The sequence below is a fragment of the Aspergillus stella-maris genome (assembly GCF_047715825.1).
Source record: "Aspergillus stella-maris strain CBS 113639 unplaced genomic scaffold BDV14scaffold_1, whole genome shotgun sequence".
NCBI classification, from domain to species: Eukaryota; Fungi; Ascomycota; class Eurotiomycetes; order Eurotiales; family Aspergillaceae; genus Aspergillus; species Aspergillus stella-maris.
The window spans coordinates 757,628-783,727 of NW_027396795.1; the positions used below are offsets into that span (position 1 = coordinate 757,628).

Below are 26,100 nucleotides of genomic sequence, written 5' to 3' on the forward strand. Positions count from 1 at the left end.
CAGCCCAGCCCTGTCTGTCGCTGTCGCTTTGTCCGTCGGGGAGGTCGAGGCTCAGCTGCTAAGGGCCGGAGTCGCCGTCGCCGTCGGCGTTAATCTTTGTAGGGCGGTTGCCATGTACGTCGTTGACGCCGCTGCCGGGTGGCTTTCCGGTTGTTATGGTGGTGAGCCTGTGACGGTCGAGACCTGGCGTGATGCGGTCAAGTTCGATCCTGCGAGATACTAGGTAGGCAGGCTAGGTAAGAGGTGGAGGGTATATGAGAAGTATACATGAATGTGATCGGGTTTGAGTTCCAGGAGTCCCAGTCCAGATGGGATGGAAACTACATACCTAAGTCAAGAAATGTCAAAAGACCTCCATTCTTCATCGAAACACACAGTAAGATCGAGCGAGGGTAAAAAGCCCAGCAGAGTAGAGCAGGTGCGCATTGCACCCCGAGTAAAAAGCATGGATTTGCGCCGATCGGACTACGTAGGTGAGATGGTCTAGGTAGGTAGGTAGGTAGGTGGGTGGTCACCGGATCGTTGCTTGTGCGCTGGCTTATCCCCATGCTCGTGGTACTTCTTAGTAGGGCTGTTATACCCTCTATACTTGGTCTTATCTCACCGCTTATTCTTACGTTGATGACATGTTGGGCATGCGCAGATGATGGCTGTCACGTTAGTGATTTATGGTGGGAGTAGTTGACCGGTTGGATTTTTTTTTGGCTGTATGTAGCGGTACATAGGGAGATCTGAGATTATGGGCTGGGTTTTCCGGGCGATTTTGTTGGTCATATGCATATGCATGCGTTTCTGGGGTTGGCATGCATGGTACTCCCGTAGGCGCTGCTTCAGGCAGGAGGATATGGATGCGCTTGATATCTCATGTTTGGTTATAGGCGGTTGGAAGAGTGGCACCATGTTTGCATTAAAATTAGGTACAGTATAAAACGAGTTCCAATAAAAGAGAAAAGAACCAACTATGAACTCTCCGGGAACCGCCTCTTCCACCCCACAACAGCCGGCGTAGTCGGCCCCATAAACATAGACGAGTAATCCGTCGCCGGCACGCCCGACTTCCCATTAACATTATGAAACGTCAAATTCCGTACAAGCGTCGCAACAATAACGCCTAGATTAACGTACGCGAATTTCTCGCCGATGCAGCGGTGCCGACCGCCGCCGAAGGGCAGGTACGGACTATTCGTGCCCTTGGAGACAGCGCCGTACCCGTAGTCGATCAATTCGCCGCCGTCTTCTTCCTTTTCCGGGGCTGCGTTTTCCCACCGGTGCGGGTCCCAGATGTTTGCGTTGGGGAAGTATGTGTTGTCTAGTTGGGTTGCGCCGGGGGATGCGAGGAGCACGTGGCTTGGTGGGATTATGTAGTTTGTTCCGGGGACGGGAATGGGGTTTTTGACCTGCCGGAGGATAGAGTGGATGGATAGATGGACGCGGAGAGTCTCCTTTATGACATTCTGGTGGAAAGGAAGGAGATCGAGGTCCTTGTATTCCAGCGGCAAAAAGCGGCCTGTGCTATCGCGCTTCAGGTTGTCGAGTTGTTCCTGGTAGAGCTCGTTGAGGATTTTCGGTTCCGAGGCCAAGCGCAATAGGATCCAGGCGCTTATTGAGCTTGACGAGTGCTGGCCTGCCATTAGGAGGGTGATCATCATGTGCGCGATTTCTTTGTCTGGGATGGGAGTGCCGTTCTTGTATGTGCTGTTCATCAGGTTCCAAATCATGTCGGAAGGTTGTTTGTCCGGGTTCCTGCGGCGTTCTGCGATGATCCCCTCGTAGATTTTGCGCATTTCGGCGTGCGCGGCGTCGCGCTTGCGGTTGCGGGGGAGGGGGGCCCAGGGGAGGATGAAGTTGATGGGTGTGAATCCACCTTCGAGATCATGGAAGAGGTCCGCAAATCCAGCAGTGAGCTTCTTGCGCACTTCCTCGCCTTGAAGGGCGCTACCGGCGGTATAGATTGTGAGCTCGGCCATGGCGGAGGGGGCGTCAAGCACTCCTGAGTTTCCCTTGAAGCGGGGCGATGTCTTGAGGTAGTCCAGGACTTCTTTCTCGATCAATTGGACGTGGGATTCGAGTGCGCTTTGGGTAAGACCGAACTTGATGAACTTCTTTTGTTCCATTAGTTTGGCATTTGGGCAGTCGTAGACGACGTCGGAGCCAAAGACGGGTGCTGTGAGCGGTCTGTAGACCTCCTCTGCGTTGAGATCCTTGAGCTTTCCGTTCAGGATGAAGTCGTTTCCTTTGATTCCCAGGTAGACTGTGGTTTTCTTGCCGAGCAAGACGAATGTGAAGATGTCACCATACTAAGGACCAGCCATTAGCGGGGTCAATTTTTCGAGTTTGAATAGTCCTTACCTTTTCCCTGCACGAGAAAAAGAACTTGTATGGATTCATTCCATAAGTCAAGGTACTTCCTACAAAAGGAACCCAGTGAAAGACGACCGGCGGCTCATTCCTGTTACGGAAGAACAATTGGCGCGCGACATTGATCAGAATAGCAGCCAAAAGGCCAACAAGGCCACAGGCACTGAGCAAAGCCAGCGATATCATGGTGATAAATGCTCAGGACACGGGTAAACAGAAGGAAAAGGGCAGACGACGGGGAGGAAATGTAGTACCTGGCCCAACCAGCATAAGTAATCTGGGCAAGGTGATTGAACGAGCCCCCGGCTTAGCTCTGACGGGATCCATTCCTGCAGCCTAACGGGTTTTGAATATGGTTCGGTCCCTTTGAAGTATCTGTTTCGTCCATCTTGGCGGGCCGGGTGTCAGGGCTCCCGGGTCAGACCATTCAGGCGCAGTGCAGCTGCCTTCGCACCCATTGCACCTGGATTAAGGGGTGCTGGTACCTGCAGCTGCATGCTTCCTTGAAAAGTAGCAAGTGTCTTTTTCTGGTATTCCAGTTGTCCGGCGCAGGAAAAGTACACGAATGCAACTTGATGGCACAGAAGATGGGAATGGGAATGGGGATGGGACGATGGATGAGCTGATGACTGCGTCTGCCTGAGGCTATAAGGCAATAATAAGGCAATAATAAGGCAGGAATAGTCCATTCTCAAACAGGCTTAGCTCTCACAATACCAAGAAATACGACCAATACGAGAGGGTGGGCCAGAAGATTCATTCGCATTGACTGCATCATCCATCATCCACTGACTCATCTTGACTCATTCTTATGCATTTCCAAGGAACCATTGGAACCCTTATACCAAATTATATGTATAGCATCGGGTAGCTCTATGTTTAGCCCCAAGAAGCATTCAGCTGTTGCTATATTACCTAATCACCTCAATCGACTCCATCCCCGCCTATGAACCGCGCTATACACATCCATCCGCTAAAGCATCATACCACCAAAATGGCAGGCGGACCAGTGTCCACTAGCACCAATACTGGCCAACGGCCAATTTCGCGGGTTGAGAGCTCAAATCCCCGCGAGTTCCAGATCAACCAGCTCAGGAGACGCTTCCGTCCTACTGAGACCAGTGATGAGTCCGGCATCACATTATCATTCGGACTAGTGCCGTCAGATCCAGACTTTCCTTTTGAGTTGGACCGTCTATATTGTGCTCTTCATGTTCCCTCAAAATATCCCGCTAGCGGACGGCCTTCGCTGAAAGTGGCGAATCCTGAGATTGGAGCTGCATTTCAGGAGAATGTGGCGAGGGGGTTTGACGACATAATTGATGACTCTTTGAGGTTTGGTGGACGGGGAACTCTACTCAACTGGATGAATACCCTGGACCGACATCTGGAGCGCCTACTCACTACGACCGAGCGAGGACCAACTCTGAAGTTTGTGCACAACGCTAAGAAGGAAGAAGAGGCACCTAGCAAGGACGTGGTGGATAAGTTGCGATCACTAGCACTAGCTCAGGAGGCGCGGCCGAAGAGAGACATCACACCACCGATTGTCGAGACTCGTCCAGTCTATACGGCGGAGGAGAGAGCTCAAGCGGAGAAGCGCAGAGCAGTCGAGACCAAGCAGCTGGAAGCACGGCTTGGAAGATTGCCGCTGTTCCAGAAATCCAGAGACGGCTCTTCATTTACCATACCTATACAGCCTACCAAGGTTGATCGACTGCCGATTGCACTTCGAGCAGTCAAGACTGTCAAGCTTTCAGTGCCCACCCTTTACCCGCTGGAGCCGAGTCATATCGAACTGCAAGGTGTTACTGGCAGTGAGGTTCGCTCGGTAGAAGTCGGTTTCTCACAATGGCTTAAGGAACACTTTCAGCTCAACTTGGTTTCGCAAGTCAACTATCTAGCGAGCAACATGCATAATTTCGCAAAGACGGTAGTTGAAGAGCCGGAACCCAAGGAGCCCGAGCCTGAGCCTACTGCGCCAGTAGAGCCGCAACATCTAGAAACAGATGATTCCGCCATTGATGAAGATAGACCCCATTTACATGTTGTCCAGCGCCCACCGGAATGGACTGTCGGAGGCGGGAGTGGCAGCGAGGAAACCGATGCTTCTTCAACGGAAGAGGACTACTCGGACGAGGAGGAGGACGGCGGTGCGCCCATACCAGACATGCCGGAGTCTACCGCTGAGAACGGCGTTGCTTTGTCGTTTCCATTCCTGGAACTATACGGCATTGAGCTTCTCGATCTCGTTGGTCTTTACATCACAATCAAGTGCGATAGGTGCAAAGAGCAGCTGGATGTGAGAAATATACCGCAGACGAAAGACAGCAGTGGCACATTGTCTCCAAGGGTGGAGACGTGCAAGAAGTGCTCAAACCCCATGAGCATAGGTAATTCGCCAATCACTGCATATCTAAATCGTCGCTAATTTGAGCAGGCTTCCGTCGCATGCTCATGCACCCAAACTCTCAACGCGCCGGTTACCTAGACTTAGACGGCTGTACAGTCGTGGATCTTCTTCCTAGGTATGGTCAAAATTGATTCTCCAACCCGTAGAAACCTCGCCGGACCCTGCTAAATATTCTGTAGCGGCTTCATCCCAACATGTGCGGAATGTTCAACTTCATTCCCAGCGCCTGGCGTTGTCGCAGTGCGTGGAGAGAGTGCCATGGCCAACTGCCGCCAATGCCACCGAAAGATGGGTATGCATCGAAATACTGCCTCTGATCATACTGGTAGCTAATTCTCGCAGTATTTAAAATCCCCGAGGTGAAATTCCTGAAGGTGGGATCTGCAGCATGTAAGTTATATGAAGGCCCAGTGCCGAGTGAGTACTAACATTCGCAGTTACGGCACGAGACCGCGATCCAGTGCGAAGAAAGGTATGTAAGCTAATAAATTATGGTATAATCATGCTAATATAACAATAGCCAAAGGAAACTCTTGGTATCGTAGCAGGCCAGGAACTGCCTCGTCGCGGGAGATGCATGCATTACAGCAAAAGCTATCGTTGGTTCAGGTACCTACCTCTGCCATAACACAAATATTCGAGATCTAATGTTTCCCAGATTCAGCTGCTGTTCAAAGGTCTTTCCGTGCGACAAGTATGTACATATTGTATTCTTATCTCAAAGGATCTAACCCGGATTCCCAGATGCCACGACGCGGCCACAGACCATCCAAACGAACATGCCAACCGCATGATCTGGTTTGTTTCCTTGACCTATTCTTGATGCCTGTCTAACGTCCACAGCGGTTACTGCTCTCGTGAGCAAATTTATCGCCCTGAGAATTGTGGGATCTGCCGTTCATACTTGATCGGCAAGGCAGGGAACGGGTTCTGGGAAGGAGGAAAGGGAACCCGGAATAAGACCTTGATGAGTCGAAAAGGTATGTGTCAGACCTATACTCATGTCCCACAGATGCTGATTGTTGTAGATCCACGGAAATACAAACGGCGAGGAGGAACGACGCCTGGAGGCGCCAGCTCCTCAAAGAAGAAATGATGAAAACAATCCACAGAGTGATATTCCTGGCCAATTGGAATCCCTAGGTTATAATGAAATGAGAATATCAACTTGTGAACCGTTCTTTCAGGTCAAACAAAGCTGAATGAAGGCAGCAAACGGTCTCATGCTCGGACTTTCCTCCAATAGAGCCTCGCAGCATTCAGCCAGATGAAGCCTATAAATCCATGAAGTTTCCAACAAACGATATATAGAAGACATAACAGAGATGCCTCAACCCTATTCCAAACCCCCTTACCCTTACGTCTTCATCAACAGGATGGGCAACCCAAAATCTCAAGCCTCTTCGTCCAAGAAGAAGGGCACAAAGTCCAAACCATCCTCTCCTAAAAAGAAGACACCAAAGCCCTCTCCACCATCCAACTCACCCAAACAAAGATCCAAACCAGGCAGTCTACCAAACTCACCACAATCCGCACCCACCAACTCCCTCCCCCCCTACGCCGGTCCATTGATAGTTGACTCCTCAACCTGGACCCCCCGCCCCGAACCAACCTACCACGAAGTGTATGTCGGAATATCCCCCTTGATCGAACACCTCCAAAGCACAATCTGGACTCTCCTCCTCAAAACACCCCAACACACCTACCGCGCCTACCACCTCTCCTCGGGCCCGATAAACGGTTTGCGCGGGGGGTACAGGAAACAAATCAGCAAATCATACCCCTTCCCCCACTCCAACGAAAGAGCTACACAAGCACACGAATACGCATACATCATCCCCTGCGGATTCATGCCGGCTGAATCACTGGGTACATTCGACGAAATATTCCTAACTGGAGTCCCCGCCGGTCCTAATAATTTCTTCGTACTGCGGTTTCTTAGGGTTTGTGTGTTTTTGGGCATGCTGGAGGGGTTTGGGGAGGGGATTATGCGGGTTCATGCGCTGGGGCCTTTATATAACCCCGCCGAAGTGGATTGTTTCAGGGGGAACTGGACGATGGAGGATAAGGTTTTTGTGGAGAGGTGGGTAGAGTTTGGGGATGTTCTTGTGAGGAATTAAGGTTGGGACTTGGGGTTTTTGGCTTGTATGCAAGGAATTGGGCTCTTATTATTGTTCTTACGATTATTTATGGTTGGGATGTCTATGAATGTTAATTTTTGTTAGGCTTAGAGATATCTAATCTATGCTTACTTCCTAGTTGAGTACTTCTATTGTAGATATTCTACATTTTCTCTGTACCTATGTGCCGTAGCCGCCAATTGAAGCTTACCCTGCGCTATCTAGCGTTCCGGGTCGTCGACCCTGCTTAGGTGTGCGGTAGTTTAGAGGATGATCAAACTGCATAGCTTGATATCTGTGCGAAGCTACCCGTCAGCACTAAGTAGATAATGCCTACGTGCTACAAGAGGAAGATATGATTCGTAATATTGACCCGATTGAGGAAGATGCGAGGGACGACCGACAGAGGTTGAACGAGAAAGGCAGGCACGCTGGTTGCTCCTTCCTTCATCGAACGTGTAGAGCTATAAGGAAGGTACTATTTGTAATCCTCTACAGGTGCGTAAGGAAGGAGCGACCAGAGAGAGGTCCGCTGCTGTACTACTTTATTGTTCTGCTCTCTCGTCTTCTAACACGGCAATGTGACTTGTGAGAAACCAGTATTTCTGTTCTTGGCTCTACAGTACTGCTCAACCTTCCCCGCTTTGCTTTAGTCTAACTCAATCCCCAGGTAATCAGAACCGCGGCTCAGGCAGTGGCTCTGGTTCACCTGTCCCCCCATCACCCAAAGGCGGCAGTCGATACTCAGTATACATGCTGTACATGCGCTGCACCTGCCCAGAGGTAAACTCCCATCTGCATGCATCGTTGGTGTAATCCATGTGGTTATGGATTGGATCGTTGCCAGGCTGAGGGCATGAATCAGATATCTGCATCAAGGAAAAACATTAGCATGATGTTAACCAGAGTCATGTGTATACAGGAAAGAGCAACGCACTATGGGACACCCATAAGCTGGGCCTGCCTCCGCCGGTGTATCATCGACTTGATCGCCTTGATCACAGCCGCCTTCAAAGGTATGCAGCAAGCCCAGCCAGTGGCCGGTCTCGTGCACGCCAATCTTTCCCGTATTGAAACCCACTGCTCTCCCTCCAGGGATATTATCCCGCTTCATGACGACGCCATCGAGCTGCGGCTGTTGGAGGGACCACCAGGGGAATGTCCTAGTAGTCTTCAGTCAGTTGCTTCTTATGCACTAGGGAACTGGTAGGATCACTACTCACGCATATCCTGCAAAGTTGTTGACTATATTAGGCACAACGTAGAAGTTGAGTGTTTGCAGGTCCCCAACTCGAGACTCCTTGATTTGACGGTCCGCTGCTGTGCCCAGCCATACCGGGCCCAGGTCTGGTACAATCTGGCTTTCGATGCCGGCGAGATCGAAGCTATAGCCTGCGGGGCGAAAGTACCGATTGAGCATATCAACCTGGTTGGATCATTTGCGTTAGACTTCCTTCTACTGCAGGACTTCAACAAGGAATGTGAAGTCCACTTACCTGCTGCCGCACCTGATAGGCAAGAACCGCGCTCTCAGACTCGGACTGTCGGAAGAGATGAAAGTACACTGGGATCTGCATGCCATCGACCTGACGAGCTCGTAAACTAGAAGCATTGCGAGCAGCAGCAGCGGCAGCCTCCTGAGCTCGAAACTTGCGATGAACAGCCAGGCCGGCTTCAGAGAGAACAGGGGCACCACACCACGAGGCCGACACGGCGCCAAAAAGAGCGAGAAGGAAGTATGCAGAGCGTGAGAAGAGCATCTTGACTTCTCTACAGACGTGGGAGTATGGGAGTACATGCTGGAGCTCTCCTCCAGAGTGCAATTGCCTACTTATATTCCACAATCTACTTACCTATCCATCTATCACATGTATCCATCACTTCAGCTTCACTATCCAAATATGTGATATGTGACTGTTTTTCAAGTCACCAGGGGTAGGCAAGTAACACTACCCCGGATTACATGGTCTGTCACAAGTCCTCGGTGTATTTTGTACTCCAACCAAGAAAACACGGACCGTTGTACAAGTATGACCGGTTCGTCCGGTCTGCAGTATGCTAAGTACTACCTACTACCACTACCAGTCACATAAAGTTTACTGACATACATGAGCTCATGAGGCACATATCGCCTCACTATACAGACCAGTTATGTCTTTAGTACCCGTTATGAAGCCGCGTGACTCGAGGTCTACAGGGCTTTAGTGAATGGTGTGGAATGGCCCGATGGACGGGTACTACGAACATCTCAACGTGCATATCACATTTATTGGTAACCTGCTAGTTATAAGCCCCACCTCCACCCGGGAAATATGGAAATAGCGAGTAGGTATCATGCATGAACAACTGGGGTTGTGATACCTAGATACATCAAAAGAACGCTGGTAGCTAAACAATGAAACGAAAGTAAAATCCCGAAGGTTCTACTCTAGTTTTAGTACCTAGGTAGGTAGTGACAGGCAAGCTGAATCATAGTACAGTAGAACTTCTTAAAAGAGGCCAGTCACAAGTTGCAGTGCCAGCAGTCCGAGCAGGCATATCATTACGCCGTCGCCCCAATCAGAGGAATAAAAACCCAGGCCTGGCTTTGTTGCTTCGTTTCCAGTGACACTGGGATACCGAGTGTATCTATCCCTAGCTGTTCTGGGCTCTGTCAGGTAGGTGCTCTGTTTTTCTAGCCCTTTTCGGCATGACTGCCCTTGTTGATCTATTCTACAGTGTGCTTTCCTCGCTTCCTTTTCGTCCGCAATTTCCTCTCTTGGAGAAGAATAACCCTTCGTCCTGACACGAGTTCCCTTCTTGTCTCTTCAGGTTGGAATTTATTCACTGTCAACGTCCAACCTGGAAGCATTCCCCTGTTTTTGTTCTTAGAGAGGATGGGTGAAGATTCTTTGACTCCATGTTCTTTCAGTCCTTGTTTCCGTTTCAAGTCCGAATCATCGATGAATTTAAATCTTTCAACTTTTCAAAGAAATTCTTTCTGTACAATGGCAAGGCCAGAAATGTCCGGATTTATAAGCTGTCGACTGCCCATGGTCTAGCAGCAGATATGGTTTGGGGCAAGTGTCTACCTTGCATCTTGGATGTGAAGAGATACTGTGAGTACTCACAAGCCTGTTCGCAGCGCCATCAATCTACACCTACATTCTCTCAGTCTTCTCAGTGACGCAATCGACCATATCTACTCTCACTATTGAGAGCCTACCACAGTCTTCAATATGCTTCTCACCCTACCAGCAGAGCTTATTCATCTCGTTCTCGACTTGATCGATACCCAACAGTCCCTCTGTGCTCTTTCTCTCACTAACAAGCTACTACACGATGAATTCATCAAGAACCGGCTTATCTCATTTAACATCAAGCACTGCCGGGGCTCAGGCCTGCGTTGGGCTGCCATCCAGAACGATACCGCTCTTGCCCAGCGCTTCCTCGATGATCCGAATGTCGACATCCACGCAACACAACTTGACTACGAGGCGCTCCACCAGCTTATGAAGCTAAACCCAAATGACTTTGATGCACAGCACGCATTCTATGAAGCTGAATGTTTTGGTCAACTTGACTCGGCTCTATGGAAGGCCATGTATTATGATAATCAAGAGGTAGCAGTCCTCCTTCTTGAAAACGGCGCAGACAAAGAGTTTCCCAGTCCTCCAGGAGGCGAAGAAGACGCGTCCACCCCTTTTGCATTCTGCGTTTATAACGGATACGACCTGATCCTGCAGGAACTCATTCGTCAAAACGCAAACGGGAGGCCAGAGCCCGCCGAGTCTCTGATTGGTCTTTCCGCTGAAAGGGGGTATCTCACCACGACAAAATTGCTACTGCAGGATACGGCCAGGCGATACCCCGAGCATTTACAGACAGACCAGTCTCTTGCCCTTTGCCCTGCAGCTCAGAAGGGACATGTAGAAATCGTTGAGATGGTTCTTCAGGGAGGTCTGGCTACTACCTGGCCTCCTGGTGCGGTTGAGTTCGGGTTATATGAAGCTATTGAGAGGCGGTGGCCTGATACCATTCGCGTATTTTTGAGGAATGGCGCGAATATTGGCCATAGGCTTGATTTGCTTGATACTGCGGTTCGTATAGCGAGGAGTAGAGAGAAGGCGCGCGAGTCGACCTTTCAGATCTTGTTTGAGGTTTGTAAGGGGATTGTAGATGGGGATAAGCGTGCTGAGGTTGAACGGATCCTGAATAGCGATGCAAGGGTGGAAGGGCTTTGTAATTGCCCGGGATGTTAGAGAGCCTTGATACTGGTCGTGTCCGGCGTTGAAGTAGTCTCTCGCTTTTGACTATAGAGCAGTCACTTCCATTTTCATGAGGCGACCAGTATAGGACTGTCAATATAAAGAACCTATATCCATTTATTATCCAGAGACTCTGAGCTCAATGTAATTACTCACTGTCTTATATGAATAGTCTGATAGCTTGCCCGCTTTGGCAGATTACAGACTCGAAAGCGCAACTTGAAAGATGAACATGAACAGTCATCTTTCCATGATCAAAACCAGTATATTCTACACGTTGCGGCTCCGCAGTTCGGATATAATGCACAGAAGGAAACGTAATCAATAAACACCCTGGACTTACGCAACCCTGCCTGTACGCAATGAGATACTCCTACCCCATCTTACAGACTGAATTAAGGTATAAATCTCAGGCTGATACCTACAAAGCCCTACACTTCGACTATTTTCGATTCTTCAGCGCGAAGAAGCCTAGTAGCTTCTCTACAATTACCATCTGGGGCCCCAGCACATGAAGATCTGATTTAAGAAATCCTTCATCTCGAGAACCTGATTGATGTCACCTTGAGATACCTAAAGCAATAAATCACTGCTTTCATATTCTAACGCAACAGAAAAATAGGATACATAAGTCATGATAGTGCCCAAAGACTAGAACAAAAGACTAAACAAGATTTCCACGCAATGCCTGCTCCCGCTCAATGGCCTCAAAGAGGGACTTGAAGTTCCCAGCGCCAAAGCCCGAGAAGTTATGGCGTTGAATAATCTCAATGAAAACCGTTGGTCGGTCCATAAGGTGCTATCCCACCATTAACATCTCCCCATACCATAAAGATAAAGTGTAGTAGAGGATGCCATACCTTAGTAAACAACTGCAAAAGATACCCCCCCTCATCAAAATCAATCAGTATATCCAAAGCCCTAATCGTCTCAAAGTCCTCCTGAAGCGTAAGCCCAGCCTTCTTCAGCCGGACCTTAACATCCTCATAATATGTCTCAGGGACCTTGATGAATTCCACGCCGCGAGCCTTGAGATTCGTGATGTCCCGGATGATATTTTCTGTGAGGAGCGCGATGTGCTGGACGCCCGCGCCGTTGTAGAAGTCGACGTATTCTTCTATCTGGGATTGCTTTTTGCCTTTTGCGGGCTCGTTGATGGGCATTTTTACGATTTCGTTGGGGGAGGACATGACGATTGATTTTAAAGCGGAAAATTCGCTGTTCTCATTAGTATTGGGTAGTGTCAATGGGGAGTGGTTAGGGTAAGGAGGACATACGTGCAGATATCCTTGTCATCAACGGACCAGAAGCGGTGGAAGCCTAGGGCTTTCTCGTAGCTGTATGCTTGTCAGTATCCCACACCACCAAATACCCAAGCCAAGGAAAGGAGCAACATACTACTCGCAAACCTTATCCATCTCATCCCAATCCTGATTCCCGACACAATGATCAATCCGATTCAACTTGACACCCGGCAACAAAGCCGTAATCGGATCCTCAACACCACTCTCAACACGATACCCCGGTAAAAACACACCCCTGTACGCACCCCGTTCAACAAGCGTATGCGTCGTCTGCCCATATGTCTGGATCGTCGCAGTCACAACTCTCCCACTTTCATCCTCTAGCACCCTGGGCCCAGAAACCGCCTTCGCCCCGTTTCCAACAGCAGCACCGTAAACGGCCTCCACGGAATCAACCTCAAACGCAACATCCTTGACTGCGTCTCCATGCAGTTCAAGGTGCTCATGGATCTCCCTGAGCAAATCTTGCTCGTCATCACTGAACCGGTCAATCTGGTCTAGGGACCGGAGGGGTGATGTCAAGACAAATGTAATATCTCCGTTACGGATAACGTGTGAGCAGATTGCGCGCGAGTTTGTTTCGAGACCCTTGTATGCGACTCGTCGGAAGCCCATGCGCGTTATGTAGTAGGAGGCTGCTTGTTTGGCGTTGCCGACATACCAGTGGACGTGGTCGTAGCCGCGGTAGCTTGCTAGGGTGGAAGGGGTTGTTGGGGGTTGGGATATGGAGGGGGGTTCGATTGCTGAGGGGGCCATTTTGGTTGTTTCTCTTTCGTTGGTGTAGTTTGAGTGTGATGGTTATATTGGAAGAAAGACAATGATGGTGATGGAGCTGATGTAGTTGGTATGGATGTATGCTCTACCTGGAGGGAACGGACACCGTTATAAATCTGCTAAGGCGATAATAATAGAGAGTAATCTTAAACGCATCATGGGACTTATCACCGTCAAAGAATTAATCATCGCTAATCAAGGTGATATTGCGAAAAATCCGGGGGAAAGTGCCGGCTGAGACCGGATATTGCAGGGCGGATGGGCTCGGGTATTTCAAAACATCCGGCTGTGGCCGCCACCCCAGCAGTCTCAACAATGACATGGCTTATCACGGGACACTACTGGACAGTAAGTGTAGGTAGATATCTCGCCGAGTACTTTTTATTCCCATCTACTTTCGAACTCTTCTCTCGTCGAGTGTACTACAAGAAGAAACCTACAGTCAAAATGTCCGCAACAACAATAACACCCGCAAAACCAACCCTATCCACCAACGACTCCGCCGTCCTCCAAGCCCTCTTCGACGCAGAGTCCTCGCCTTCCTCGGGCGTGACAATCGATCCGACACTCCCTCAACTTCCAACACACCTAAACATCTCAGTCAAGGAACAGACCCTCCTTCAAGCGCGCGAGAAAGAAATTATCCAGCCTCTAGCATCTCCATCGCCTGACTCACAATCAGCGCCGGAGATGGAGAGCATACGCTCAGCTATTCAGGAACTGGATAGCCTTATCGAGAAGAACCCGGCTTATCCCTCTGCGTATGCAAATCGTGCACAGACACTCAGGATACTCCTTGATTCTGAACAACAGCAACCCTCAGAAAAAGAATCAACACTCTCAACCCTCCTATCATCCCTCGAAAAAGCCATAACCCTCCTTACGCCCCTCTCTCCCACAAACCCGGTATCTCCCTACCAAGCGCGCCTTCTAGCAGATACACACACGCACAGGGGCTATCTCCTACTCAAGATATCCCGAGACCTGAAGAGCAAATCAACAACCACAACTAGCACAGAGATACCAGGTATCCCGCGCAAACTAGCCGAGGCAGGACCAGACGCCCTCGAGGAAATGGCGAGCAGGGACTTCTTCATGGGTGGGCGGTACGGGAATAAAGTTGCGCAGCAGATGGCTGTGCAGACGAATCCGTATGCGAAGATGTGTGGGGCTATTGTTAAGGAGGCGATGAGGAAGGAGGTTGAGGGGGGTTTGGTGGGGTAGGCTTTTGGGTTGGTGTTAATTTACTGGTTCTACTTGGTAGTTTTAGATTATTTGTTGATTATTTTGGGGTTATTGTATCATGCATTGTATGCTCTGTTGTTATCAAGCGTCTAGTTAAGTACCTAATCCACGTACGTTTGCGCTTAGAGATGTCTGCCTCGAATTTACTCAAATAATTTATACATTTATACCACTAGATTGGTGAAAGGAGACAAATTTAGTGCTAAGATATTTATGATCCTATGCCTTCCTGGGGTCCTTGAAGTGTCTCTTTAGTGGTCGCCAGCTGTGCTCGTTGTACTCCTCCTGTACTTTCTGGCACGTTTTCAGTCCCCATTCTGATACTCCAACCATTAAAGAACTGCAAATACATCAGTAGAGCTCAGTCAGTATTTAGAGTCTGACTCACCTCTCAAACATGAATGCCATACTCCCAGCGCCAACCTTGGCAGGCTTCAGTTCAGCATTACTTGCTCCCTCAAACGCGTCCGAGTCCGGTCCATGAGCACTCATGATATTGTGCAGACTAGCACCGGCTGGCTGGAATCCACCACCTGTCTTCGCGTCATAGTTACCAGTGATCAACCCCATGAACTCTGACATTGTGTTGCGGTGGTACCAGGGAGGGCGGAAGGTATTCTCCGCAACGAGCCAGCGCGGCGGAAAGATGACAAAGTCTGCGATCGCTGTACCGACATGATCAGAGGGTCCGGTGAGCACGGTGTAAATCGATGGGTCAGGGTGGTCGAATGAGACGGAACCGATGGTGTTGAAGCGGCCGAGGTCGTACTTGTATGGATAGTAGTTGCCGTGCCAGGCGACAACGTCGAATGGGCTGTGCTCTTGACGGGCGGAGAAAAGGTGATTGTTGAACTTGCTGTATAGTCGGTACTCTTCTTCCTCGTCATCAAATGAGGCTACTGGGGCTTGGAAGTCTCGTGCGTTGGCAAGACCATTGGAACCAATAGGTCCAAGCTCCGGGAGCTGGTAGTGGCCCTGGTATAGCTCGCAGATGTATCCTCGTACTGGGCCGTCCGGTAAAGTGACGCGGTACCTATCTCGTTAGCTTGTCTTCAACAGAGAAAAGACAGTACGAACCTGACACCCCGAGGAATGACGCAGATCTCATTTGGTCGGACTACCAGACGACCAAGCTCAGTCTGAATATCCAGCACTCCGTGCTGGGCAACGATCAAGAAGTCACCATCGGCAGAGTAGAATGCCTCCTTGCCCATATCTTTTCCAGCCGCATACAGCAAGATCCCCAGTCCTTGTTTGATGGTGGGGTCACCTGAACCAGCCACTTGGTGTAACCCATGAACCCAATCAACCGTCTCGTCCAGGTCGAATGGATCCCATCGAAGCTGGTTGGGAATATGCTGAAGCCTTCTTGAGTCGGTTATCGTTTGGTATGTGGTTGGGTCCTCCTCGACAAAGTTCTCGTGTGATGCGGCGGGGAGAATGCGGTATACCCAAGTCTGTTTGTTCTCGTGTCTCGGGGCAGTGAATGCTGTTCCGGATAGCTTCTCGGCGTAGAGACCGTACGGGGCTTTTTGGGGAGAGTTCTGCCCTACAGGAAGGGCACCTTCGATAGCTTCGGATCTAGTCAAGTTAGTTACTTCTCAGGCCATGTCGCTATGATTGACGTACTCATGGTAGCAATCGAATCCGTTCTGGTAGGTATAAGGGTCCTTGAAGGAGAATTCGGTGACGGGCATGTTGAGGTATGTGATGTCGTTTGGAGATAGGAGGAAGCTTGTGGAGACCGAGTGAAGTTGGAGCTATATAGTCAGGAACGGAGCGAAGGAAGAAAGTCCAGAGCTTGCGGTAAGCACTCCGCAAGCATGGCGATCACTTGGTCCAGGGCAGGAGGGGCAGCGCGGAAAGCGGGAACAACGCAACACCCGGTCCTAAGCGGGGGCGGCCCTATTTCCGCACCTCCCTACGGAACACTTCCTTCAAGTTATTCTTGTTATCGGCGTTTTAACTGCTCTCGAACCTCTTCCTGCTTCTGAATTATCCATCTTCATCTCCTCCTCCTCATCCTTGTTGGTCTATTGTCCGCTGTTTTTCGTCACCATGGCTTCGTGGCTTCAGATCCCCAAGAACTCGCCCTTTTCGCTGGCAAACATCCCATTCGGTATCATTTCCTCGTCAAAGATCACATCGCGCGTGCCTGCCATTGCAATTGGCGACTATGCTCTGAACCTGAGCGCGTTCGCCTCGTCCGGCGGTTTCGCCCAGCTTCCTGCTATCCAGTCGCATCTGAGCGTTTTCAACCAGCCCACCCTCAACGCATTCGCGGCTCTCGGTCGCCCAGTACACCGTCAAGTCCGCGAGTACATCCAAAAGGTCTTCAGCTCAGATACACCTTTCCCACAAGTACTCAAAGACAATGCCGCTCTGCAAAAGGATGCGCTTCTACCGCTATCCGAGGTGACCAACCACCTCCCTATGCAAATCGGCGACTACACAGACTTCTACGCCGGTCTCAACCACGCCTACAACATTGGAGTCCTCTTCCGCGGACCCGACAATGCTTTGCAGCCAAACTACACACATCTTCCCGTTGCTTACCACGGCCGTGCATCGTCCGTCGTCACCTCCGGCACTCCCTTGCACCGTCCAAACGGACAGATTCTCACCAACCCAGCGGCAAACCCTAAGGTCCCCACCTTCTCACCTTGCAAAAAGCTCGACATCGAGCTCGAGATGGCATTCTTTGTTTCGACGCCGAACGACTTGGGTCAGCCCGTGCGCATCGACAACGCGGAAGACCACATCTTCGGCGTGGTCCTCATGAACGACTGGTCCGCGCGCGACATTCAAGCCTGGGAATACGTCCCTCTCGGCCCCTTCAATGCAAAGAACTTTGGCACAACAATCACACCCTGGGTCGTGTTGACTGACGCCCTCGAACCCTTCCGCACAGTTGGCCTGGAGCCCGGAAACAGGGAGTCGCTCCTCCCGTACTTGCGCGAGAAACGCGCCGAGAACGCCTATGATATCCCGCTGCAAGTCGAAGTCACGAATGCAGGTGGCAAGCCAACTATTATTTCCAACAGTAACGCCAAGAACCTTCTCTACTCGTTCCCTCAGATGCTGGCTCATCACACCATTACGGGGTGTAACCTCAACACGGGTGATTTGCTCGGTAGTGGTACGATCTCGGGCAAGGATAAGAAGACAGAAGGCAGCTTTCTGGAGCAGACAAATGGCAAGACGCCTATCAAGCTTGCGGATGGCTCAGAGCGGTTTTTCTTGGAGGATGGCGATACCGTTGTGTTGAGGGGTATGGCAGGGACAGAAGGGAACTATGTAGGGTTTGGAGATTGCGTGGGGACAATCTTGCCTGCTGTGAAGCTTGACTTCTAAACTGGTACATTAGTTCCAGAATATAAACACCAGCCTAGATTTTTCGCGATCTACTAGTCTGGAATAAGCAACATTAAGCTCGTAATTGGCTACCTACAGTTAGAATTCAACCCGTTGAGAACTACCGTAAGCAAAGCTATATCACCAATCGACCTCCCAAGATATCTACCACTTCAAATCCTCAGGCGTATCCCCCTGCCCCCTCCAATGCGCCCTCTTAACACACTCCTCCCCGTCAAGTGCCTCCATAACCCTCTGGATAACCGGATACTTGGACAAATCAATACCAACCCTCTCAGCCCCCCAAACAGCCGGCACAAGACACAAATCCGCCACCGTAATACAATCACCAACACTGAACTTCCCCGCTGAATCCCTCGCAACCCTCTCATACGCCTCAAATCCAGCCTCGATTAGATCCTTACTCCAACTTGTTCGGTCTGCGCCGTATGGTGCGACCCGTGTGAGAATCCGGAGATTCGTCACTGGTTGAATGTCGCATGAGATTATTTGCGCTAATGTTCTGGCGATTGCTCTTTCTTTTGGGTTTGAGAGAGGAGGTAAAAGGGCTGGGCCGTTATGGGGGAAGGCTTCATCGAGGTACTCTAGTGCTGCTAGGGACTGGGTTATCACGACTGGTTCCTGGCCCTGGCCGGCTTGTTCATCTTGGATTATGAGTGTTGGTACGGTCGACGAGGGATTGACAGAGGTGTTTTGGGAACTCGATTGTTCGTTTTTGAGCAGGTTGATGTAGATCGGTTCATAGGGGATTTGCTTTAGAGCGAGGGCGATGCGGAGGCGCGCGGAGCAAGAGGAGCGGAAGTAGGTGTGGAGGGTTACTTTTGAAGGTTGTTGAGTGGACATTTTGGTTGTTGACTGGGCAAGGTTGAGAGCTGGGTTGACATAGGGAGGTAGGTATAGGTAGGTATAGGTATCTGGGGTTATCCTCTAGTAGATAGGTGCGGAGAAGTCCTCATGTGGTCGTAGTCAACCGCAACAAGCCGGGTACTTTTCTGATCTCGGCGAAATGCCAGCTTCGAGGGTTGTCATGATAGGCCAATTAAAATTTCAACCAGCTTATTTCTTTCCTGGTAGTTCCTTCCAATTCTTTCGAATGCTTGGAAAGATGGTGAATGAGGGGAGGCGGAATGGGTTCCGCGGGGTGAGTATCCGCTAGTGGGCGCGCAAATTCCCGCGGGTTTCCGTTCTCCCTACCATGACGAGTGGCCGCAGCGCGTGGAACCGATTCAGGGATATTGATCCTGCTAGTTACATTACCAATTGGCGCGCAAAAGAGGATGCTTTATGCACTACTCTAATCTTGAAGTGTTGTGAAAAAGTTATGAAGATGTGAAGAGCCAACTACTGGGCCTAGACTAGGGCTAGATGCCTGTAAGCCAGGGACCCACGGTTCTTATTCAAACAAGCGGCAGTTAGAGAATGACTCTGGCTATGTTAGTAATAAGCCCTACCCACCGGAACTCTACAAGATAAGGACTTCATGGCTAGAGGTGGCAGTTTCCTTGCGGCCCATAAGAGAATCGTACGATTTGAGGATTGGTGAGCCACCGTATCACCTTTCCCTTGCTACGCCGACAGTTTCGAGGATTCGATGGGATTTTTGAGGGTTGTGGGATCGGTATTGCTTGTCGGCCATCAAAGTAAGCTGCGAAGCAATACCTGCGGGGTCTATGATTGAGGGAATGGGCTGGGTTGGTACTTGCCTTCAGACGTCGAGACTGATTCATCCTCGTCAGTCGGGGATGACGCTGGAGCGATTGCTACACTCCAGGATGGTGAGCTAGAATGGTCAATCGGCGGCATGTCATACGCGCGCCTGTTCGCTCATCCCCAGGATCAAGAATGTCGAACAGCTGCACTCACCTTTGCCGCCGAGCTAAAGATTGGTTGTCAGGACCGAAAGCTACCTAAGCCTCGTGGGAAAAGCTTAGGCCTGCACCCTTGTCAGATGCACTACAATGGCATTCAGCCATTGGTCGCTCCAGTTACCCACTGGGTCTCTCAAGTTGAGTCCATCTGCCGTGCACATTCATGATCATGACTTCGTATCACACAAAAACGCCAATTCATCACACTCCTGACGCGACCCTGCTTGTTAGGCTGTCGCGTCTGTTCAAATCGAAAATCCCGCACGTAACCTCCAGTTCATTGTCAAAAAAGTTTCGTGCTCCACCTATGTTCACCATCCATGCCCCAGTCACATCCGGCAGGCGTAAGTAGCTCATGTCCATCATTAAGCCAACTCTTATTGTCAATCTTTCGAAAGAGCACATCTTTGCGAAGGGCCTCCTGTTGCAGAGCCCTTGTGTCGAAAAATGAGTTGGGGTCGTCGAACGGAGCCTCTATTGAGAGCTCTCGCAGTCGCGATACTCGGGACCGGCGCTGGAGCATCCGACAGCAATCGTCGATCAAGAGTTGCATTTGTTGCGGTGTACTAAATCCTGTAATGCGCAGAACCTCGAGTGACTCCGGCAGTCGGTCGTGTAGGGAGAACTGAATGATCGGTTCATCGCTCTCTGTGTTATAAAGTTTCGAGAATTCGTGAGTATCAAAATCTTGCGGATCGTGAATCAAATAGCCCGCGGCGACGTATAGGTTTGCGAGTACGGAGAATTTGGAAAAATCCAAGGGATGAATTTCGCCTTCCTGGTGGATGTAAAGTCCAGGCTCGAAAGAAAGGACAATATTTTCCAGGGTCTTCCAAAGCGGGCGAAGTGCCTCGATGATAGAGACTGCAGAGAGCCTCACGTAGATTCGAGGGTCCCAATCGCGATGTAATATAAACGTCCTGACTGATCTGGAGTATTTTAGTATCGTCTGCAAACTGTACAAATCGATATTGCAGTAGCGTAGTTCGAGATGTTTCATCGACGACGCGATCGGCCCTTTGTCGCCCTCGCTCTGAACTTCGACTCCGTTATCCCAGCCATTGCTCCTGATGGGTCCCCAGTTGCTGCCGAAGAAGTGGGTCAGCGAGGGCATCTGGAAAAAGGGAAGTATCTCAGAGGAATCGCCACAAGGGGACTGGGAGGTGACTTTCAGGTGGAGCAAGTTCCTAAGGACAATGGGCGAGGGCGACGAATCTACCTTTTTCATATCAGCTTGAGGCAACAGGTGCCGGATAAACACTGGGTCCAATGACCAGTTGGACTCCAGTCTCTCCAGCGAGGGAAGAAACACAAGTATCAGGGCAACAAGGGAGTCCAGGCTTGGAGCAACCTCCTGCAGCTCCGTACACCATTTGTGTTTATGCTTGTCCAGAAGTGGCAACCGCCGAACCACGGTTACAAGCTTGAACATGTCTAGCCTGTCGGAACGACCGATGATGTTACCTTTTATCATCCGTGCGACCAGCTCCTTGCGGCGCTCTGGTAGCGATTCGTGCGGAACCCAGGAGAGTTCATTCAGCTCGAGCGACCGGACGCACTGGGCGATATACGGGCTGGAGTGTACAGAGGCGATAAAACGCCGCACCTTGAACGAGGTACTACTGTCAGCGATCTGGACAAGGTAATGTGTAGTAGGTCACCCGGTACCTTGCGTGACTCGTCAACATCGTCCAGAGCTAGAGTGACGTGCGAGTACAATATCGGGGTCGTGATGCGGTGGAACCTCTTGTTCAACGAGGCGAGGAGGGCCAAGGTTTGCGAATCTCGATCAAGGTAGGTAGTGATGATATGCCATAGGATCTCTTCGGGCAACTTGGCAAACAGCATACTCTTGCTAGGGATGGCGACCCAGGCCGCTAACAGCAGCGGTACCTCCGATCAAGTACACTCCGGGAAAGGTTTGTTGTAAGAAAATCAATTCATGGCGCGGTGGCAAAATAGAAGGGGGGGTGGCCCTGAAATAAGCTGGCCGAGAAGAATCTGAAGGGAGTTGTTCTGGAAAGAAGTGGGCTAAGGAACCGGGACAAGCGACACTTCCTCTTTCTCCCAACCGCCAGCCGTAATCTGCCATCGCCCGCGGGCCAGACCTCCTGTCCTTCTCTGCACTCCCACTCTAGCGTCTCAACGCTTCCAACTTCCAACTTTTCTGATTTTTTATGCTTAACATATTTGTGGGAATGAGCCACTAGTCTTTCAGGAACATATCGCATGTCCAGAAAACATTGGTTCTGCGTCCCATGTGATGGTACTCCAGGCCGAACCAAGATTTGCGACAAACCTCTCCAGATCCGCTGTCCCGGCTCCGAGCGCGGTGCCCCTTACACCACACCGGCAGAAGCTGCTACGTTGACGGTATTCAATTCTCTAATTCCGAGGCTTATACTGGTGAATTGATCTACTGGATTATGGAGGAAACACCACACTGGGAAGGGATTTTTGGTCTCGCTCTACGGTGTGCATCCGGAGAAGTACTCCGCAGTTCGTTTACCGTTAAGCAGATCAATTGTCAATCTTAGCCACGATTCTGAGTGGGCTCTGCTAACCGCATGCAGTAAGCGATTTCTGCAGACTGGCCTGGGTCTAGACTATGGCCCCTTGGCTTTCCCAGGGCAGAGGGTCGGGTTACCTGGGCATTCCAGGGGCTCGCCTTTGTTTACCCAGGTACCGACCTGCGGGTTCGATATCGCCTAGCTCAGAAATAGCGTGGGGGCTTCCGTGTGTAGTTTGGGTTCGGTTGACCGAGCAAGGGGAATGATTGCGGCGATTGTGGTTGGTTGTGAACTTCTGATGGGAGCAGTAGGGCCGGAAATATATATTCCTACCTCGTAGATAGCATGGGATTTCGCGTGTAGTATACCGACGAACATTGACAGGCATTTTTAGTACATGATCGCATAAGTATAGAGTGTGGCAGCCCAGTATATCGTAAAAAGGATAGAAGTAAAGAATATGAATAGTTATATGGCAGTGGTTCAGTTGGTTGGGACTCCGGAAGCTCAGAATTGTTGGCTTGAGGATGGACAATAATAATGGGTGCAATACCTGGATAAAATTTAGGATATAATATTAAAGAATAAATCTTTTACCAATCAACAGGCAAGGTGGCCGAGCGGTCTAAGGCGCGCGGTTAAGGTACACCAATAGGCGAACCTCCTCTTGTAATCACAAGTTTCCGCGTCATTAATTTGGCGTGGGTTCGAATCCCACCCTTGTCATTCCTTTTTTGCTCATTCTTTTTTGTCACTGGACATAGCTTGCTCTGTTATTTTTTGAGGGCCGGTTGGACCGAAATTATTCCATAACAGATCTAGGTGATCCGACTGTGTCCATTAACGGTGCAAGCGACTGTTTCCCACTGTTACCTTACAACATGTCCAGTACTAGCACGCGCCTTCCAAGCCGCCCGGGTATTTCTGTCTCGGGTAACCGCGGCTTTTTCTCCCACCCACCGTCTCTACTTCGCTTGCACAACAAACAGCCTCCAACCGCATACAGCCCACGCCAACCCGGGAACAAGCCCAAGCGGCCTCTATGACCATCCAGAAGAAGACAATTGGCTGACTCCAACGCCTGGGTATCCATGGAAGCCAGGAGGCAGTCGCGGCCTGGAAACCCCACGGAGCGGATATACCAGCGCACCTACAAGGCCTGCATCCCGTGCCGGCAAAGGAAGGCCAAGTGTGATCTAGGCGAGCTTTCAGATGGTTCCCCTGCGGGACCGCCTTGCGCGAAGTGTCGCAGGGAACAGAGGCAATGTGTGTTTAGCGAGACAAGGGCCTGGGAGAGGAGGAAAAAGCGAGGTACGATTCACAATACTGGTACTTGCGACTTCAAGCTGAACCATGAGTAGAATCGGCGTCAGAAGAAGTTGACGTATCTTCGACACCGAATACGCGCAGGAAGTTGTCTCATACCGCCCGATCCACCGACGAGGAGCGAGTGATTGAACAACCGCACTCGGCACTAGCTAACGATACGAACGGGTATCCTGAAAATGATTTCACGTCTCGAAGACAACATACTACAGAGGGTCGTCACAGCCGGCAGAAGTCAGCATCAACTTTGGATAACTCGATGATGCGCACAGTGGTATCAAGTGGAAATGATGCTCTGAATATTCTCTTCCAGGCGGCGGCCCATAGTCAGGAAGCTGACCTAGCTGAGCAAGAAATGAACTCTGGAAACACACAGACCCGAACAGATTACGGAACAAACCACGAGACTCCGTTTAGTCAGATGTACTCGGCGGTATCATCTGGAATGGTAATGAAGGAGCTTCGGCCGGTGGAGATATCTCAGACATCGGGCGAAGTGCTTGGCATTTGGGAAGCCTGTCGCTTCGTGATGATGGGATGGTTCACTTCTCGAGAGGCTGTCACTCTTATTGACCTGTAAGTGACAATGCTTTGCAAATTAGAATCGGTTACTCATTGACATTATAGCTTTTTTAAAAACATGTCCTCGTTATCTCCAATCCTGACGGACTTTTACGCCGATCATAAGCATCATCGGGAATTGATCACCTGCGACCCTGTTTTGTGCTGCACAATTTTGATGCTTTCATCGCGGTATCATATCCTCCCGGGACCGGGCGGCGAGTCGAGGAACTTCTTCATTCATCATCGACTATGGCAGCACTGCCAACAGCTAATAACGCGGCTTACATTCGGCCAGGAAAGAACTCACAACTCCAAGCTTCGAAGACTCGGAACAATTGAGGCTCTCCTATTGATGACAGAATGGCACCCTCGGTCTCTCCATTTTCCACCGGAGAGCGATGGTTGGGATTCTGACCTGATCATTAGAGCTCCGCAGCCGAAGGACGACGATGGTTCACCAAAGAATCGGTTCTTGGAGGACATGGTCGAGCCTGCCAAGCGATCTGACCAGATGTCATGGATGCTTCTCGGGGCCGCGCTATCCCTCTCTCATGAGTTGGGGATCTACGAGGTAGACGATGATAAACGCAGCTGGTCTCTTGCACATGAAGGCTTCGTACCCCACGATCAGTCCATGCTCCGGCGACAGCGAGTTCAGCGGCTTCTATACGTATACATTAATCAACTTGCATGGCGAATAGGATGTGTCTCGCTCATGCCACAAAGCTTGAACCATGCTATCATGAATCGACAAAACTCCCGCAATCTGAAACACTACAATGACCAATGGCTTGCATTTATGGACTCTTGGATGGACCTCACAAAGCTAGCAAAATCGGTGACAGATATGTTCTTCCCGTCTGCTGGCTTTGCTCGGCAGCAACTGCGTAGCGGCCGATACATTGATCTTCTGGACCACTTTCGCCCGCTCCTGCTCAAGTGGGAGGAAGAAAATCTTCGCCCGGAAGGTAAGCATGCAAACGTCTTGATTATTATTGATAACCATTACGGCTAATATTATATAGTGCTCAACAAACGATTCTACAATGACCTTTTCATTGAATACCATTTTGTCCGAGCTTATACTCATTCTATTGGCATGCAAGCGGTCGTTGAGCGTGTCATTGCCGACAGTGATCCTAACGTTGAGATTCGTGCAACAAATATTGATCCGGTCGATTATGAGTACATCCAAGAAGTCATCGAAGGGTGCTGTCAGGTTCTGCAAAAGGCAAGTGAGCTTGGCGAAGCCGGAGCTTTGAAATTCTCACCGATACGTATTTTTCTTCGAGTCACAACCTCTTCGATCTTCTTGATGAAGGCCTTAAGTATTGGAACACGACATGCAAAGTTGCGAGAATCTCTTGAGATTCTTGAGCGCTGCATCGAAGCACTAAAGTCCAATGCCTTGGATGATATTCATTTGAGTAGCCGATATGCCGCTCTCTTAGAGACACATGTCTCACGCCTACGACGCAACTTGCTCGCTTCTTCAAAGGCCACTAAGAGCAACCATGGATGCACCGCGCGCTCGTCACTGGCACCGCTACAGGATACCGAGACGGAAGATAGCACGCCAACTATGGGCGTCTCCGCTGGGCAGGGAATATCCGACTTGAGCTTTGTTCCATCGTTCAACGACCTGACCGCTGACGACTGGCTTTCCCTTCCATTTGACCCCTCCATGGCCCCCTTCGGAATGGGTGGCGGAGGACAATTTCCAGCGTATGAAGGCGGCGCCTTGAACTTTATTTGGAACTTGCCTTCGTGATTCGAGGTTCGACCTATAAGGTCAAATGGTGCGGAAGCCAAAGGTTGTCTCCGATCTCTGGCTTGAGGCTCGGATCTGAGAGGAATCTGGAACGCATTTCCGATTGTGACGCAGTTTGACTACCAAGAGTTAGAGCCCCGGGCTTTTGTCGATGACCCTCAGCAATAAGCGCCAAGATTAAAATTGATCGTCAATAATCGAAGACGCCTCCAGGGTCGACAACAA

The 26,100-nt window shown here is 50.3% G+C and overlaps 13 protein-coding genes and 1 non-coding gene across 14 annotated transcripts; 7 read left to right on the forward strand and 7 right to left on the reverse strand.

The window, feature by feature from the left end:
• Nucleotides 1-687: 687 nt before the first annotated feature.
• Nucleotides 688-2,968, reverse strand: BDV14DRAFT_162225 (cytochrome P450). Its single transcript, XM_073766863.1, has 2 exons — nucleotides 2,350-2,968; nucleotides 688-2,297 (listed from the first exon to the last, which is right to left on the reverse strand). Exons 1-2 carry the CDS (start codon nucleotides 2,542-2,544, stop codon nucleotides 960-962), a joined length of 1,533 nt encoding a protein of 510 aa, XP_073633853.1. The 5' UTR covers nucleotides 2,545-2,968; the 3' UTR covers nucleotides 688-959.
• On the reverse strand, nucleotides 2,654-3,176 carry BDV14DRAFT_4597 (uncharacterized protein). Its single transcript, XM_073776817.1, has one exon. It carries the CDS (start codon nucleotides 3,045-3,047, stop codon nucleotides 2,763-2,765), a length of 285 nt encoding a protein of 94 aa, XP_073633854.1. The 5' UTR covers nucleotides 3,048-3,176; the 3' UTR covers nucleotides 2,654-2,762.
• A 176-nt stretch (nucleotides 3,177-3,352) lies between these two features.
• Nucleotides 3,353-5,867, forward strand: BDV14DRAFT_186547 (uncharacterized protein; the record flags this gene model as incomplete). The annotated part of the gene is made up of 10 exons (XM_073770828.1): nucleotides 3,353-4,751; nucleotides 4,799-4,886; nucleotides 4,951-5,063; nucleotides 5,114-5,161; nucleotides 5,209-5,243; nucleotides 5,292-5,380; nucleotides 5,430-5,465; nucleotides 5,516-5,569; nucleotides 5,615-5,751; nucleotides 5,800-5,867. The coding sequence occupies 10 exons, from the start codon at nucleotides 3,353-3,355 to the stop codon at nucleotides 5,865-5,867; spliced, it is 2,067 nt and encodes a 688-aa protein (XP_073633855.1).
• A 229-nt stretch (nucleotides 5,868-6,096) lies between these two features.
• Nucleotides 6,097-6,891, forward strand: BDV14DRAFT_194679 (uncharacterized protein; the record flags this gene model as incomplete). The annotated part of the gene is made up of 1 exon (XM_073771975.1): nucleotides 6,097-6,891. The coding sequence occupies one exon, from the start codon at nucleotides 6,097-6,099 to the stop codon at nucleotides 6,889-6,891; it is 795 nt and encodes a 264-aa protein (XP_073633856.1).
• A 674-nt stretch (nucleotides 6,892-7,565) lies between these two features.
• Nucleotides 7,566-8,651, reverse strand: BDV14DRAFT_194680 (zinc metalloprotease; the record flags this gene model as incomplete). Its single annotated transcript, XM_073771976.1, has 4 exons — nucleotides 7,566-7,760; nucleotides 7,829-8,054; nucleotides 8,115-8,317; nucleotides 8,388-8,651. 4 exons carry the CDS (start codon nucleotides 8,649-8,651, stop codon nucleotides 7,566-7,568), a joined length of 888 nt encoding a protein of 295 aa, XP_073633857.1.
• A 1,458-nt stretch (nucleotides 8,652-10,109) lies between these two features.
• BDV14DRAFT_194681 (uncharacterized protein) lies at nucleotides 10,110-11,132 on the forward strand (the record flags this gene model as incomplete). Its single annotated transcript, XM_073771977.1, has 1 exon — nucleotides 10,110-11,132. The coding sequence occupies one exon, from the start codon at nucleotides 10,110-10,112 to the stop codon at nucleotides 11,130-11,132; it is 1,023 nt and encodes a 340-aa protein (XP_073633858.1).
• A 585-nt stretch (nucleotides 11,133-11,717) lies between these two features.
• BDV14DRAFT_162234 (4-hydroxyphenylpyruvate dioxygenase family protein) lies at nucleotides 11,718-13,386 on the reverse strand. The gene is made up of 4 exons (XM_073766864.1): nucleotides 12,537-13,386; nucleotides 12,416-12,475; nucleotides 11,999-12,356; nucleotides 11,718-11,937 (listed from the first exon to the last, which is right to left on the reverse strand). Exons 1-4 carry the CDS (start codon nucleotides 13,196-13,198, stop codon nucleotides 11,803-11,805), a joined length of 1,215 nt encoding a protein of 404 aa, XP_073633859.1. The 5' UTR covers nucleotides 13,199-13,386; the 3' UTR covers nucleotides 11,718-11,802.
• A 232-nt stretch (nucleotides 13,387-13,618) lies between these two features.
• hmgX lies at nucleotides 13,619-14,571 on the forward strand. Its single transcript, XM_073766865.1, has one exon. The coding sequence runs from the start codon at nucleotides 13,664-13,666 to the stop codon at nucleotides 14,438-14,440; it is 777 nt and encodes a 258-aa protein (XP_073633860.1). The 5' UTR covers nucleotides 13,619-13,663; the 3' UTR covers nucleotides 14,441-14,571.
• Nucleotides 14,572-14,680: 109 nt separating this feature from the next.
• hmgA (putative homogentisate 1,2-dioxygenase (HmgA)) lies at nucleotides 14,681-16,257 on the reverse strand (the record flags this gene model as incomplete). The annotated part of the gene is made up of 4 exons (XM_073774941.1): nucleotides 16,091-16,257; nucleotides 15,539-16,042; nucleotides 14,850-15,494; nucleotides 14,681-14,801 (listed from the first exon to the last, which is right to left on the reverse strand). The coding sequence occupies exons 1-4, from the start codon at nucleotides 16,156-16,158 to the stop codon at nucleotides 14,681-14,683; spliced, it is 1,338 nt and encodes a 445-aa protein (XP_073633861.1). The 5' UTR covers nucleotides 16,159-16,257.
• Nucleotides 16,258-16,414: 157 nt separating this feature from the next.
• On the forward strand, nucleotides 16,415-17,898 carry fahA (fumarylacetoacetate hydrolase FahA). Its single transcript, XM_073776826.1, has one exon. It carries the CDS (start codon nucleotides 16,520-16,522, stop codon nucleotides 17,813-17,815), a length of 1,296 nt encoding a protein of 431 aa, XP_073633862.1. The 5' UTR covers nucleotides 16,415-16,519; the 3' UTR covers nucleotides 17,816-17,898.
• Nucleotides 17,899-18,723, reverse strand: maiA (maleylacetoacetate isomerase MaiA). Its single transcript, XM_073776828.1, has one exon. It carries the CDS (start codon nucleotides 18,677-18,679, stop codon nucleotides 17,981-17,983), a length of 699 nt encoding a protein of 232 aa, XP_073633863.1. The 5' UTR covers nucleotides 18,680-18,723; the 3' UTR covers nucleotides 17,899-17,980.
• A 1,264-nt stretch (nucleotides 18,724-19,987) lies between these two features.
• On the reverse strand, nucleotides 19,988-21,552 carry BDV14DRAFT_194687 (uncharacterized protein; the record flags this gene model as incomplete). Its single annotated transcript, XM_073771978.1, has 2 exons — nucleotides 19,988-21,310; nucleotides 21,373-21,552. 2 exons carry the CDS (start codon nucleotides 21,550-21,552, stop codon nucleotides 19,988-19,990), a joined length of 1,503 nt encoding a protein of 500 aa, XP_073633864.1.
• A 1,268-nt stretch (nucleotides 21,553-22,820) lies between these two features.
• BDV14DRAFT_t3 lies at nucleotides 22,821-22,940 on the forward strand. The gene has a single exon. It is a non-coding gene; the product is annotated as a tRNA-Leu (tRNA).
• Nucleotides 22,941-23,305: 365 nt separating this feature from the next.
• On the forward strand, nucleotides 23,306-25,875 carry BDV14DRAFT_194688 (putative C6 transcription factor; the record flags this gene model as incomplete). The annotated part of the gene is made up of 4 exons (XM_073771979.1): nucleotides 23,306-23,525; nucleotides 23,576-24,116; nucleotides 24,168-25,072; nucleotides 25,130-25,875. The coding sequence occupies 4 exons, from the start codon at nucleotides 23,306-23,308 to the stop codon at nucleotides 25,873-25,875; spliced, it is 2,412 nt and encodes an 803-aa protein (XP_073633865.1).
• Nucleotides 25,876-26,100: the final 225 nt, after the last annotated feature.